The sequence below is a fragment of the Plectropomus leopardus genome, chromosome 6 (assembly GCF_026936395.1).
Source record: "Plectropomus leopardus strain MGB_pleo_1.0 chromosome 6, ASM2693639v1, whole genome shotgun sequence".
In the NCBI taxonomy this organism is placed as follows: Eukaryota; Metazoa; Chordata; class Actinopteri; order Perciformes; family Serranidae; genus Plectropomus; species Plectropomus leopardus.
The window spans coordinates 6,445,699-6,462,427 of record NC_142181.1 but is presented as its reverse complement, the minus strand read 5'-3'; the positions used below and the strand labels follow the sequence as shown (position 1 = coordinate 6,462,427).

Sequence of the window (16,729 nt, the reverse complement as noted above, 5' to 3'; positions counted from 1 at the left end):
TATCCTGGAGATACATTTAATTTATATCCTATCATACACAATGCATAGGAACCGCAGGTGCATGGCTCCCCTATATATCTGCTTTTTCTTGTCTTAACATCCCAACTAGCCATCAGTACAACACACATCTGCGGCACCATCAAATCTACAATGAGATTATCCCCCCATTGATTCGGAGCACCGACTCAGCACATCGACATGCTGCATATGTGTTAAGCAGCTGTGTGGAATGATCACCAATAGCCCAGATGTTGTATCTTGCACCTCAATAGCAGCGAAAATGAACAGGATTGATTAGAACTCCCATCTGCTGCGCTAGCATGGTGTTAATAAGCAGGCTGCAGAACGCTCTTCATTAGAGAAGGAGGTTACCCAAGGCTAAGTGTTCAAAGGCAGTCCCAGGTTGTATCAGAGGAGCTGAGAGAGAGGTGAAGTACGGCCCGATGAGTGTTGGCAGCTGAGGTAAAGCTTAGCCTAAAGCAGAGAAAGAGGAAGGAGAGATGACACACAGACAGGCACGAGTGGGCTGGTGCAATCAATTAAAATACTCAGCAAGGCAAGGTAAATGGTCAAGCATGCTGAAGAGTAGCACAGTCACACATTTTCCAGAAGAGGTTAAACAGGTAATGTACAAAAGCATTTCAGTGAGTGCTAAGCACAGCGGAAACGGTTCTGCCTTTAAAACTTCACAAGCCAAGAATGAATGTTAAAGATACTGCTGTTGTTTCACAATAAATCACAAGGTGGAGCTGCAATAGAAAATAAAAAACAACCCTCCCAACTCAGACAGTTTAACACAGATTCACATCAGTGGCATTAAGAGGACAAGACATTTGATTTAATAATGCCACTCAGCAGGAATTCTGGATAACACTTAAAGTCAAAATGATAGAAAGCACTATCTATCATTGTTACAAGTGGTCTGACAAATAAAGCACACATTTTACACATTTTCATGATGAATTGAGACGGACTAAAAGAGGAATAGCAGAGCTAAGAATCATCATTTCACAGATAAAGTGCATGCATGTGTGTGTTTTCCCACTTGTGCAAGTGTGGGACCGCTGTTATGACAGAGATGCCCAACACAGACCTTTTGTTTTTATGGAGGTTTAAAAAAACGGGACAACAGAAAGTGCTGCATCAAAGAATAATCCAGACACGTCCATACACACACACACACACAAACAAACGCAGTTCATCGGCCCTATTTAAAACCCTGCATACCCAAATGGAGGCCTGTTACATCACCATCAGTGATTAATTTCTGTCAGTCAGTCTGCTGTTTCCTTCATGCCGTATGTGCTTCCAATTCACATAAGAATGACATTGGTAGATTGTTTTTTGGAGGATCAGGGAGCTTTGTATTCCCTGAGGAGGACCGTGGCCAAAATGGTTTTCTGAATTGTCAGCCTTTTTGTCATTTTTTGGCGCAAGCTTATGGCATAAAGGCTGTTTTAACTTCCTTTCACAAGGAGAACCTTGATTGTTTCTTCTTTTATGCAGTGACACCACATCACAAAAGGATTTTAAATTATTAGAGGTGCTGGTAGAAGGATTTTTTTACCTTTGGACTGAGCCAAGCTATCCGTTTCTGCCCGTCTCAGTCTTTATTCTAAGCTAAGTGAATTAACCGCTGGATGTTGCCACGTGCAGATTATGAGACAATAGGCCCCTGGGCACAGACATGCAAAATGTCCCACCACCTCCCCTATAAGACTGAGATACACAGGCTTTTCTAGACGGATCAAGGACCAATGACATTTCGTTTTTTAAAACTTTGTTTAAAAAATGACCTCTTTGGTCATTCATCTACTTATGACTTTTGTGGTAGTTTTTTATGTCTCCCTGTAGTCATTTTGTGTATTTTTGAGTTAATTTTGTGCCTTTTCTGATTTTTTTTGTTTCGTTTTGTTCTGTGTTTGTTTGTGTGTCTCTTAATATTAGTTTCTGCCTCCTTGTGGTTGCTGTATCCTCTTGTGGTTGTTTTGTGTCTCTTTGATGTAATTTTGTGTATTTTCGGTCATTTTGTCTCTCTTTGTAGTCATTTTGTATCTTTTTGAGCTAATTTTGTAATGCTTTATGGTTGTTTTGTGTCTCTGTCCCCCTTTTAAGGCTCCTTAGGGTAATTGGTACTTTGGGCCCCAGGCCCATGCCCGTAGACCCTGTTCATTATCTATCCATGGCTGTTCCTTTGTATTAAGTGTATTAAGTGTTTTTTGAGAATGGATAACCGCTGCAGCTAAGTGTAACACGATATGTTAATGATTACTTACAACTTGTATGTCTTTCTAAGCTGTCCATCAGCATATCCATGAATGAAACTGTCACTCTCTCTTTTTGTTTGTCTGACAGATCTGTGACAAGGAGTGGCATTACTACGTCATCAACGTAGAGTTCCCAGTGGTGACGCTCTATGTGGACGGAGTGACCTACGACCCCTACCTGGTGACGGATGACTGGCCCATCCATCCCTCACAGATCGACGTGCAGCTCACAGTCGGTGCCTGCTGGCAAGGTGAGTGGGTACAGCTGAATGGTGGTAATGGTGATGATGGTGATGATGATGATGATGATGATGATGATGATGATGATAATGATGATGGGAATAGGGGCTATGATGACGGTGAATGAGACACTGAAAAGTCCTCGACTAAACAAATTTAACATGAAAGATGAGATATACTGGGTGTTGTGCTAATTGAAAATAGTGATCAAGTTAAACAACATGAATACTATTTTGTGAAGTAATATCATTAATTACATGTGGAACATGTTCTTTGGCCTTAAATGAACAGTGTTATTAAGGAGAGCACTTAGACTGCTTTGACAAATGATTGAACCAGTGTGAATGAAGGTGCACAATTAAACTGTCCTCCAAACTGATAGCTGCCACTAATTACACAAGGGGAGACGAGAGGGCACTTTTTCACACAGAACAGCTAACCGTTGATTTGATAGCCCAAATGAGACTGCTCAGTGATGCTTAGCCACAGATAAAGAGTCAAGATATCTTTTTGTCCGGGAGCAGGAGCAGGTCATCTTGTGTCGCTTTCATCTGCGGCAGTGAACCCCTCCTCCTCCTTGTCGACTTCCTTCTCCCCTCCAAGTACTTTCATTGAACACTGCAAGCCGTTAGGAGGATTAAAAGGGCCTTGAATAGTAAAGGGGGTTCAGAGACTATTTCAGCTTTTTTTTTCCAGTTGTGGGCTAAGCTTTAGTAAGGAGTTGTGAAAGTGATACTGAGATTGTAACATTAACCACAGCGGATTGCCTTTTCAAAGCACTATGCTTTAAGTGTCCAGCGTGTTGATTGCAAACATGTTGCAAAGATGAACTCATCTATTATCTAACTGGCTCCTGAAACCTCAGCTCTGAGTGAATTCGTAGGACATCCTTGAAAAGGGTTTGTCTCTTATTTCATATTGGGCTGCTAAATGGCATTACAAACAGGACAACATGATTGTGTGCAGATGGATGGCAGGGTAACAAAAAAAAAAAGATTTGTTGTTGCCAAACAGTATGGGTGCAGACAACTGTGATATTTTTGTCCATATTTAATTAAATTTCATGATATAATTTTACGGTTCATAACATTTAAGTGGTCAGTCTGCATTGTCTAATGAAAATAAATTCTGTCCTGGTCACAGCAAATGAGCATAATTTAGAATGATCACATTTCAGATTTTTATCCAAAGAAAGCATTTAAGTGTGGTGTGGCAGGATTTTAGGGTTTCATTCTGTAAAATCTGTAATTAAACCTACCTCAGACTACCAATGCGAATGGCTACCACACATGAATCATTTTTTATTAGTGGGGCAGTTTTAGTGCCTCATGATGATCTGGAATAAATACTTCTCAGAAGCTAGCCCTGATAAAATATAGATGGATTTTTTTTGTGCTTTTTTGGTCAAACTGAATCACATATAAATGTACTGAATACTGTGAAAAGTATGGACTCTTGCCAGTGTTAGTGTAAAGGTTATCAGTCTAGTCAGACCGTAACACATTAAAGCTACTGGCTGAAAGGGGGTGACAATGACAGTTACATGACAACAATGCACTGTAAGCAATGACTAAGCATAAATCTCAAATTATGCTTTCTGCCTCTACATTTACCTTGAGGCTGACTTTCATTATCTTTCACACCCAGTGTGTTTGGTTTGGTTCCAACACACTCTGGTATATTTGACAATTTGGTGTGTTTAGGCTGGCATGAAAGCTGTCAATTAAACGCTAGTGCGGACTAAACAACTGAGCGATTTCCAAGAGTGTGGTTTGCTGGTGGTGTGAAAGTAACGCTGATCAGCTACAGGACAGTGTAAGAGAAGATGTGTAGTTTTAGCATATGTTAAAACCCTCAATTACTATTGAATCCAAAACCATTAAAACCATTTTCATGCCTTTGACCAGGACTTAGACCTGACTTATAAATAAACAATTGGCAGCATTTTTTGCATACCTTTGTATTTTTTTGTCATAGCAATATTGAAGGAATGATTTGTCTGATCAGTTTGCCTACCTTCAAATGATTTACAATGTCTTACACTCAAGATACAGCTGATACAACTTTCATTACAAGAACATCTAAGCATGGGGGTAAAAAAATGCAGCGGGTATACATGAGTACATTAAACAGTATTAATTGGTCAAAGAATCTAAAAACTATAAGAAATCAGTTCAGTATCCAAAGTGTTTGTATCTCCCCATCTGTAAATGTCATTGGCTGTTAAAGTTGTGCACAGCCAGTCTTTTGGAAAGCCCTCAGTTATGTGTGAATGCATGGAGGGTGTTGCTTCAGGACAGCTGTGTCTGCACGACAATAAACTCGACAACACATCTGGGGTAAACTACAACATTCATTGTTAATTAAGAATTATGCGATACATTTGTTAGTGTGACTCCCTGCAACAACAAAGTACTAAATTGTCCAGCTGTAAAGTCTACATTCTTACAATTTCATTCTCTTCTATCCTCTAAACAGAAGGGTTGCCCCCATCTGTCCTTCTTCCTTCACCTCTGAGAGTAAGTGCTGGCTGTGCAGTTTCCACACAGTCAGCCTATATTTACCCTCTGACCCAGCACCGAGTGTTCATGTTCAGAAGTGTGTAACAGTCAAGCGGCGAAGAGCAACACATTCATCTCACCTCATTTTTCTTTTCCCTCGACTGTGTAATCACACGCTGCTGCGCTACCTCTCTGGCTCCCCTCATCACAGCAGCAAGCGTGCAGGAAGAAGTATTGAAGATTACACACATGCACAAATTGAACCATAAATATCTGTGTATATACAGTTAATGACTATGCACGGGTGCACAGGCACTGATACAGGTACACTCCAATAAATCACAAAATAAGTGAGAGACTATCATGCGCTTAAGTAATGATCATTTTTCCCACTCATCCCATTCCTCTTTGGTCTCATCTGTTGCTCTTTTGGAAATTACGCAAATAAAGCTGAGGAGAGAGCAGAGTGAAGATCTATAGTGCAAGGAGAGCTGCACAGAGCAGGCAAAGAGAGCTGACACCACGTAAAACCAGCCTCTATAAAGTGGAATGATCAGCGGTTTTATCACCCATATCATTCTTGCTTCGCAGCGTCTCGCTAATCCCCTCTCCTCTGCGTCCCTGTCTGGGACCCTTAACGGTTTTTCTAGCCGGGGCCTAAATTGATAACATCTGTCAGGGTAAGAACAAGCGGATAGGTGGACATCTGGAGATAGGGAAGGGAAATGGGAGGAAAAGAGTAACTAAGTTGAGGAGGTAGTGTGGGTTAAGCACACAGAAAGAAGAAAGAATGGGTTTGGCATAGTTTGGTTTCCAAATGTGGTCTTTTGGTTTTATTTGGTAGTAATGCAGCTGTACAAAGTTTGACAAGACACGGGTTTGGTGAATGGTCGAATTATTGACAAGCCAAAAAGACTAAATATAAAAAACACCATCAAAAAGTTTGTTTTTTTTTCTGCTTGCTTAGTTTCCCCAAAGCACTGGCAGCAATTTGGGAGCAGGCGCATGAGAGCATATAGTGATGCACAAGCATGCTGAGAGGGCTAGACCTAAATCAATGAAATATGAAAACACTAAGTGAGGAACAAAGAAAGAGTGATGATGAGAAGGCACAGCGAAGGAGAGTTCAGGTGTGAGAATTCCTACAGCTGCCACCAAATTTTCATCTCCCTATTTACGGCTCAGTCAGCAAGAAAATATTGCCATTGCACATTTCTGTAAACCATGTATACATTACATTGTACATTTCATGCGTATCTTATCTACATTTCTTAAGCTGACTTTGCCATTAGGCGGGATGGTGGATTGTGTGTTATCGGGGCAAGATGCCTGCCAGCTGCATACCACTTTGAACCACTGTTCGAGACCAACAAACAAAAAAAACGGTTATTTGTCGCAAGTCATTGCTGCATTCCCAGTGGCTTTTTAGCCACCAAACATTGGCGCTTTGTAATAATCCATCAATGTGTCTCCACCAGTGATAGTGCCATTAAAACCAGTAATGTTTTTTCTCATTAAGCAGTTGATTTTTACTTAGACATGTCAGTGCTTTTTTACCTAACCATAACCAACAGGTTATTTGTTGTTGTTTGTTTGATTTTTTTTTTTTTTGCTTAACCATCAAAGCACATGCCAACCACAGCATTGTTTAAAAGAAGTATAAAGTTTCGCGGTATCTACTATAATAATGCGAAATGTAACCTATATACGGTTGCAGAAATATACAATGCCAATATTCTGCCGATTTGGTTGCTAGTCAGATGAGAGGTGACAAACCAGTGGGTTGATATGATCTGCGCAGATTGCACAACCAGTTCGACTCTGCTGTAGTAGCAACAAGGGAGTTCTGTTCGACTGGCCGTTTTGCACGATGTAGCTCCAGTTCAGCAAACGTAAGGATCATTCTAATTTATATCTTCTCACTGGGAAAGTAGAGCATAATAAAATGTATCCAGTAGTGGTCAGCTGTGTCTCCACCTGCACTAACTGAGCTTTTCAGACCCTGAATACATCCCTTAGGGCAGTGATACATGTGCCTGCATCATCCACAAGGAATTACCTGGGTAGAGCTTGGGAATGTCTGATGAAGTGTAGCCAAGGGGTTTTGAATTGAGGACTCCCCCAACTCCAGTTGCTGTAGAATATAACAGTATTTCTTCAGCCACTGACTGGATTACCTGCTTCAAGGACTAAACTTATTTCTCCCTGCAACTGCATGGATTTGGGAGGCCACTCAATGCACAATAAGGACCCAGGACATATAGTTACATTTTCCAAATTGCGGTTATGCTTAAGCCAAGTAGGAGGGTCAATAAAAGTGTATACAGTGAGGTGTGGATGAATGTTAGAGGGTATTTTAGAAAAGCATGTGAGCTTTCCAGTTCCTCTATACTCTTGCATCCCAGCTGAGTAAGCGACCCTTAGAGAATGTACCCATAATGCAGAGGTCCTAAATGCATTGTCACTGGAGTTATTGGGTGCTGCTGTTCTCACTTCCATGTTGGAATTTACTGTTTACAACAGTGAGGCTGAAGTTAGATGATTGGACCACTTCCCTCATTTGCTCCATCTACTTATGAATTGCATTACAACATAAGGTAAGATACAATAAGAAGTAGAAACTTTCCTTTATGGTAAAAAGACAGACATGCATAGGGCAATAAACTGGGGCCATGCCATTATTCCAATATCTCATAATTCTGAACCCCCATTCGTCCAAGAATGTCCCATTGGACCAAAAGGCCATTTGTCCAACAGCATGTTATTCCAAAAAGAAAACACCCATTGCTCTGATTAACTCCACTGACCTACTGTGCTTCCGATTGTCTAATCCTGATATTCTTACCCTAAACCTGAACAAACTCACTCCTAACCAACCAACCAACAAAGGTTCCGAATACTAGCCAAACATGGCACAGTAGGGCAGATCATGCCCCAAAAGGTCTGATGACATCTTTCTATATACCATTTAGCCATGTGCCCCTTTGGAGCTAGTGCATTTGTTTTTACAATACCAGGCTCTGGGACAAATGGGCTTCTGGTCCAATGGAACGTTTTTTGGACTATTTGGCCTTCGAAATTATAGTCCCCAATAAGCTAAGTGATTGCTCAAAAAGCAATGACTCCTGTACACACATTCCCAATGGTGAAATTAGTGAAATATTCAAAGTCATTCTTTGCTGCCTGCCCTCAACAATTCACTTGGGAGCAGAGAGACAGAAAGACTGTTAGTATAAACCTAACCTTAGCTATATATTTGTCTATCAGTCTTTGCTTTACTTCATCCTTCTTTTTTATTTATTTATTTATTTTTGACAACTGTCATAAGATGAAGGGACTGCTCTGTACTCTCAGTGCTTTGGTTGGATTACAGCCAGAGTTGGGGTAAAGCAGTGAGAAAGAAAGAGGTAGTGCAGAAATTAAGTTGAAGTTTTGCTACCCAGAGCTAGTAACCTTTCAGCTAATGAGTGGTTCGGAGACTTCTGTGGCTGGTACTGGCCTTTATGGAGTTCAGAGAACACATTTTAAATGTGTTGACTTTTTCCTTACCTTTACCTCGCCTGGATGGGCTGGCTGAGTAACACTTGCACTTTTATAGCAGCACTCTGCTGCTTAGTTACAGGATAGAGACACAAAACATGTATCTTAAGGCCAATTATAGCCATAATTTGATCATCAGGACTCATAATTACAGAGAGGATAAGGTCACTGTTAATTTGGTGATCTTGAGGCGTGTAAGGGACTTAAACGCACCAGCAGAGATGAGCATGACACCATAGTTATTACTGTAAATTAACCCTAACCCACAAAACAAATATCCGCATGAGGTTTTAACCTATTGTAATGAGTGTACAGATAGGTGGGGGGTAGAGCCATTTGTTCTGGTAGATCTTCTTAGTACTTTTTGTACAGAAGATTTTGTTCTTGTGTTTTAAGTGGTATGGGTGCATAAATGCCAAAGCAAATACAGCTTAGCCAGTGGTGTCACCACAAACCTTAAACAAACTTAATTTTAATAAATTTTCAGACAAGCATTTCATGAACAGTTTTACTATATGTGTGTGTACGATTTTGTGTTTAGGTGGAGAAGTGACCAAGCCGAGGTTCACTCAGTACTTCCGGGGCAGCCTGTCTGGACTGACCATCCGACCGGGGAAGATTGAGAGTCAGAAAGTCATTTCCTGTCTGCAGGCCTGCAAAGAGGGACTAGACATTAACTCTCTCGAAAGTCTGGATAAGAACATAAAGGTATTCATTCTTTTAATTTTACTCTTTTGTTTTTGTATGGATTAAACAAACATGATATAACATAGTGACATTAGAAGTCTATGTGAGCCTTGGAAGTGCTTGAAGGTGGATTTTGTTACCCTTCAGGCAAACTGTTTCCCTGTTTCCAGTCTTAATGCCAAGCTAAGCTAAATGTCCATAAGTTAATATTTATCTTTCATGCATGAGAGTGGTATCAGTCTTATCTAACTCTCATCAAAACATCAAGCACAACAACTGTATTTCCCATGGACTGTATGAATAATGGACATAGCTACCTTGATGTCACTTTTTGGTTTTTGGACTGCCGTTTTGGAGCCTATTGGCCATCGTTGTTGTCAGAGCTGTGGAGGAGTGAGGATCTGATACATAGATTCCTAAATCACCACGTGGTTTCCTCTAAACTCCTCAGACACCCCCCACCCTGCCACCCAACTTTCACCAGCTCAGCTAATCCATCTCCCTGCACTATGGAAGATAGCGGGCAAACAAGATGGATAGGGGTTTGTGCAGACTCAAAGCCTTCCCCCTACCCACCCTCTTCAGCCCTCTTCTCTCTCGCTCCCTCACCCCTGCTGCTCAGTCCACAGAGCTCCTTCTGCTGTGTTGCAACAAAGAGATCCTTACCAGCCTTTTGAGTCGACGAGCTGGGATGAGAAGAGGAGAGGAGAGCAGGACAACCTCTTTAGGGCCAGTGTGGTTTATCTTTTGAAAGCTATTTCATTTTCTTCTTAGCCGCACACTCGTCTGGCTCCCATAAGTCCATGGGAAGCTTAAGGACAGTTTAGCCAAGCAGGTGCAGGGCTGGCACAGCACAATCAGAGGAGAATAACAGGGAGGGAAGGAGAGACGGTGGGAGGTTGAGGCAGATAGACGGCAAGTAGAGCGACAGAGAACAGAAGATGAGAGGAGACAGCAAGAGAAGGGAAGGTGTGAAGGGGAAAATGACAGGGGAGAGGGAGTGCAGGGAGAGCCCCATGGAGTGCTGAAGTACTGTCGCCCTGCTGCTGAGAGGCAGTTTTAGGAAATGGGAGACACTCAGTGCACTCTTCAGTTCTAGCAGGAGACCACTAAACCCTCTTAAAAGTAAGGAGGGCTTCAAATCCCTACCATCAAACTCTGCAGGGGAGCACACACCTGTCAAACTATACTTGCAAGGAGAGTCCTTTGGCTGTTTTTTAGTCTCTTGATTTAAAGGGCCATACCAGTCTTCTCTACATGTTTTAGGTCATTTACTACAAAGTACACACATAATCCTTTCCCTATTATGCTCCTTTTTTGTCATCTTTGTAGTCACTTCTTTATACTGATCTGTGTACAGTACACAATTCTATTTGCAAAAACCTGAAAGTAACTTAAAACAGGTGATCCATCACAGTGCACATGTTGCTTTTAGTCAAAGTGACATTGGTGTTTCATAGTAATGCAGAACAAACATGATGTTCATTTTGATGGATTACCCGATTCAAACAAGTCTCTGCAAGCTGAGGTTCATAATAATGTGCAGTGAAATGAATAGAAATCAATGGCTGAGTGGTAGGTACTCTGGTTGAAATAAAAGCCTCTGCTACATATTTGGACATTTTAACCATTGCCATTGCACAGCCTGTTACAAATAATGACATATGTCTTTACTTCTTGTTGATGCAAAATGTAGTTTTTTTGTTTTGTTTTGTTTTGTTTTTTTGTGGTAGATGTATTCCATATTAAAGGATATGTTGGGCCTTTTTCAACCTTGACCTCGTTTTCCCACATTTTTTGGAGTCTAAGTGACTAATGGGAGCAACAATTTATTAAAATGGTCCAGTAATGAGCCAAAGTGCTACAGCTGGCAGCCACAAGACAGGCTGCAAAAAGGACATGTTTGCACCATCAATTTCCATCCACTAAAAGTATTTCTTTTCGCGACTGTCAGGCTCAGATTGTTATTCTGTTTGGCAGTTTATGAAAAAGACCCTGCAGAGATCTACCTTTTGTTAAAGAGTGAGATCCTTTTTGTTTTATGAGAAGCAGCCCCGAAATTGCTTTTGCCTATTCCACCAGACTCCAATAAAGAAACAGTCATTTAAGCATGTATAAAGCCAACATAATTTCATATCTAACTTATGTCAACCAAACCAGAGTTGGTGATGGTTGGAACATTTGAGAGACAAACCAAGATGGCATTTGTGAGTTTTATTTTACAATGATGTATGTGTTTTACAATGATGAAATCACTGTTTATTTCAATGGAGTCATGTGGGTTTGGAAAATAGCAATATGGAGGTTTTTTTCTAGTCAAACAATACATAAAGAGGATATTACTCTTTAATAAAATATATTTAAAAAGTTTATCTCTGTAAGAATACTCTCTATAAACTGTCAGATGCTTAAAGTAAACATATTAGCTTGTGAGTGGCAACAGTAAGCACTTTCTGTGGATAGAAATTGAATTGTTCATCATTCATATCATTGTATATGATCCCTGCGTCAAAATCTGGTTTCAGAGTAAAAGACAGCAAATCTTTTTCCTCAATAACACCATACAAATCTACCACATCTATAGCTATAAAGGCTCTGTTTGTGTTGACATTATATCATGAACTGCTTCAGGTCTCTATCCATCTAACATCTCTGTTTCCTCTCTCCGTAGTTCCACTTTAACCCAGCCCAGTCTATCTTAGTAATGGAGGGAGAGGACTTGGAAAACATGAACGCTGCTGTGAGGAAAGTTTCCTACATAAACTCTCGTCAGTTTCCAACACCAGGCATCCGACGTCTGCACATCTCCACTGCCGTCCAGTATGTACAATTCTTTTCTCCTCCTTCCCCTTTTTGTCTTTCTCACTATTTACATTTTTAGACTTTTTATCTACATTCCTATATTTGTTTTATTCGTGTTCTCCCCTGTCAGATACAAGGCGTGTTAGCCCACCTTGACACTTCTGTTAAGTGTTCAGACAACACAATAGATATCACAGCTTGACTTGATACAGAATTCCCTTCTCCCGCATTGATCCCAACCCCTCCCTCTCTCACTCCTCCCTCTCTGTTTCTCCTTTCCTCTGCTGTCACTTTCCCTTCCCTTTAATACACCATTTTCTGTTCGCTGTCGCCACCGGGGGCCAGTTTTTACATTTTCATGTCATGTATTAATAATTCTGCCTGGATTTTGCCAGAGGAACGAGAGAAAGAGATATACAGAGAGAGAGAACGAGAGTGTGTGTGAGGAGGAGAGAGAGAGAGAGTCTGGCTGGTAAAACAGACTCCCTCGGTGGGTTACTATTAAAATTCATGATTGTTTTAAATATATGTAGACCCCTGCAGCTCAGCCCAGGGGGTTCACTCTCCGCCCCTCCTGTTGGGTTCGACGCACGGCCGTGGGCCTAGAGAACTTCAACTAACACAGCAGAAGTGAGCGTGTGTGTGAGCATGTGTGTGTGTGTTTGTGTGTGCACTGCACAGGCGCCTGGTGATGAAGCAGAGTCATCGTAGCTAGAGGCACACCGATTATCAAGGAATACATTATGCTAATGATGGCTAAGCTTGCGTCACTGCTAAATGTTGTTTAAATTAAGTTTCTCTCGCAGACTGCTGACTGGTCGCCATAGCTATGTGCATGCCTGTGTGTGTGTGTGTGTGTGTGTGTGTGTGTGCATGTGTGTGTGTCCGTGCGTGCGTGCGTGCGTGTGTGTGTCTGTGTGTAAGGGATGGGAACAGCGTGAAACACTACTCACAGGCAGATATGTATGGCAAATGTGTGAAAGGGCGTCCATTCAAGAACACATGTTAAGACTCATTGATGAAGTGTAGTTTTTCAGCCTCCAATTTATTTTCATACTCACCCCCAGAAGAGACACCAGTGGAAAATAATCCCCTCAACTAAGTTAGTTACGCTGAGAGCCTGAAACGTGGCCTGCTGTCACAGCTCTGAATAAACTCCCCTCGCTGCTACAGACTGTATCGTTCCTCACAAATGCTCAGAGATGTTGAATATTTCCTGCCGATGCAATTAAACTTGTTTCTTGCTGACGCCAAGTAACTGCGATTACTGCAGGCGTAGAAAATAATTAAGCAAACAGTGCTAATTAACAACCCATGTGGAGTCCGCTGTAATATTTCCTATTATGGACAATGTTATTCCACTTTTCACTTGCAGAGTGCTTCATAGATAACCATAAAACTTCAATAAGAGTCCCTTTCACAAGCCAGGTGTGGCTACACATTTTCACAGGTCTTAATTAGATGCTATGATTGCCATTTACATTGCTGTCCATTATTATAGAGGTATTGCATCAGTATAAAACTCATTAAGCAGGAAATCAGCTACTCATTTGAGCTATTTCTAAGCAGCTTAGATTGTTCACTCAAATATAAATGTTTAAATTTTTGTCAAAATGGACATGTTACACATTGAAATCTCAGTCAGCTTATTTTACATAAATCATGAGAACCCAGGTGTAATTCATTCAGATTTTCTGGCAAACATGTGGTGACTGTGAAGCAGTAAAGACCAAATATGTTTCACTTCTTTCAATAATTATATTCCTTTAGTCTGTGAGGTTTCCACCCATCAAAAGAATCAGAATGTTTTTTTTTATTAAAAATGAATCCAAGTTATAAGTATAACTGTCTGCTAACTTTGATTCACAGACAAGGCCGCACCATAACTGACAATATTTTCTCTGCTTCCTTCACCATGTTGTTAGATGTTGCATGTTTCCACTCCTTGCTGGCTACAAAATAAAATAATAGTGTCCATGATTTTTCTTTGTTATGTTTCTTCTTGCTGCAGTTAACTTTTTCAATTTTAATCCTTTCCAAGACTGCATGTATTTCTTTTATGAGGGGAATCCTTCTTTCTCTCTCTAATTTGCTGTCTCATGGAGTTAGATCAAATGAATGATTCATATCTGATATGTTATTGGATAGCCTAATTTGTATACAAGTAATATGTATATTGTTTTAAAAACAAAAAAATAATAATTTGATAGCATTTCTCATCTTTACTGAGCACAAGTTCCATGCAAAAGGAATTAGAAGCCTATCCCATTTTAATGCGTGTCCCAAGTATAGGCCAGTTGAGTTCAGTGATTAAAACAAATAAAAGCCAGGGATATAAACTGAAGTTTTATTGGATGCTTAGAGTATAGATATATACACACACAAATACATAGCATACAATGTAAACTCTTTATGCAAATGTAATAATGGAAGAAAAAAAAGACACCACTTAATGCTAATAATTCAACAATGCATTGCATCCCATTATAGATGCACAAATTACAGTTGTGTGACAATTCACCTGTCTGCAAAGAAGCAAAATAATTATTCTTAAGCCTCTTTTGAAACCTTTATGAATAAAGGAGTAATTATCAATGAAGCCTGTGAAATCTTAGCTTCTTTGTATGTTTGTTTGTTTTTAAATAACCATTCATGAACTTGCCTGCAGAAATAAGACCTGTTCAGATTGTCTCACAATTATATCTGTGAATGCTGCATTCTATCAATGTGATCTAGAGTTGCATCTCTGCTGTTGTGAATGTTGTATCTAATAGGGATATTTAATGGAACTGAGCCATCATTAATGACCTGTGTTTCCTCTGGTTTTCTTGTCATAAGTCAAAATATCTGATAAAACTGTGCTGGTTTTCTTGACTGTCAAATTGTGTTTCTTTAATCAGGGTGTGTTTAATGTGTAACCTGCTGCCAGGCACTTTTACCTGCTCCGACAAATACTGCACATTAGATATAAATTTACTATAGCAAGTTGGCTGCTACAAAAATAAATAAATAAATAAATAAATAAATTACAAAAATCTGCATATTAGCACAGGTGCAGAGACAGTAAATCTGTCTGATAACATTTTACGAGCAGCATTCACAAGGGTTTGTATACATGATATTTTTGGCTCTTTGCACCTCAGCACTAGATAAAAGAGAATTCAAAATTAAAATGTGTGATTAGCAGGGTAAATATATTCAGTCAAGTCTGAGAGAACAGTGGACCCCTTAGGGATTTGTATTCCACCTGTTATGTGCAAGTGTAAAGTTGCACCAAAACTGTCACAGTACACAGTTTAACATTCAGAGTGATTTTCACTCTTAATTATTTTCTTAGTTGTATGTTTGCTACAGCTTTGCTCACAAGTTTAAGATAGATTTCAACCAGCTTTGCTTATGACTGCTAAGCTTATGTAGGGTCAGAGTGAGGGTTGTTAAGTTCAGTTCAGACAGCTGGATGAACTTCCTGTTGTCATGGTTGTGTGAGTGTATTGGCTAAAGGGTGTGTGTAACCCGTGTGCAAACTGTGCTTACACAGACACAAATTTATATGTGTAGTCTTGTTGATAACACGGGTGATTTAACCTCCAATGTGTTGTTTTAGCACTTCGTCCAGAACACACAGCAGTAAAAAGATTCTCATCAACTGAGTTAGTTTCATTGAGAGCCTGAAACATACCGCCCCCCAACACAACAAATCAGCAAGTGTTGGAAGAAAAAAAAAGACTCCCTCCAGACTGCCGCAGACAGTATCACTCCTTTCAAATAAACAGAGATGTTAATTAATTCCTCCAAATGCGATTAAATTTGTTTCGTGCTGACGACTAATAACTGCAATTACTGCAGGCAACGAGAAAATAAAAGTAACCGGCGCTAATCTTTGCAACAGCCCTTTTAGGCTCCCTTGTCATATTTCTTTATAATTAAGTTGGACTGGCTCCAGATTTTTGTTTCTTTTTGTTTTTTTCTCAGCTCGGCAGGCCCACGCAGCAGCCGTCTCCCTGCATCACTGAATTTGTATCTCCCACCGCTCACAACAATGGCTTAGTGCCCGAGCAGCCAACTGACACACACCACCAGCTGCGGCCACAGGAAAGGAGAGATTACATGATGCCCCCAAACCTGTTTTTGTCTCAAACTGTGGCCTCAGACAACTCACTGTGGAGGATTAGAGACAACAGATAAGTTTCCATCTAGCTGTCAGGCAAAGTTTTAGGGATTTTTGTCCTTTAATGTTTAAAAAACAAAATGTGAATTTTTTTTTCAACAGCTGAGTAAAAGTCAGAAATAAACTATGCCAAAAGCGCATCCATGAAAAAAGTTAATAAGTTTGTGCTATCTAAGGACGAAAGGAAAGATTGTCATACATCGGCCAGTGGTAGTACCACATTTGTTTTGATGCCCTGAGTGAATATGTTTCTGTTCAAATATGTATAACTTGGAAAAGTAAAGATATTTCAACTTTATTACATTTTACTCAACTTCTGGTCCTTGTCATCTCATTTGCAAAGCACAATCTGTTGATAAGTACTTTACATATACTCTAGTATCCCTATTTTTACTCTTATCTCAGTTTAAAACAGGGTATGAAAGGGATATGAAACCTGGTAGTTCATATCTCTATATGGTTCCTGTCTTTCGTGACCAACTTTTCATTAATTTTCTACACCATCCTCACAAGGTGGTATAATC

The 16,729-nt window shown here is 40.1% G+C and overlaps 1 protein-coding gene across 1 annotated transcript in view; it reads left to right on the top strand.

Moving 5' to 3' along the window:
• The window catches only part of LOC121943375 (calsyntenin-2-like), a 303,089-nt gene that overhangs the window by 240,137 nt on the left and 46,223 nt on the right, over nt 1–16,729 (top strand). Inside the window, exons 9-11 of the mRNA XM_088078593.1 lie at nt 2,356–2,518; nt 9,090–9,256; nt 11,907–12,055. Coding sequence (XP_087934719.1) covers nt 2,356–2,518; nt 9,090–9,256; nt 11,907–12,055 — 479 coding nt within the window. The remainder of the gene's footprint in view (nt 1–2,355; nt 2,519–9,089; nt 9,257–11,906; nt 12,056–16,729) is intronic.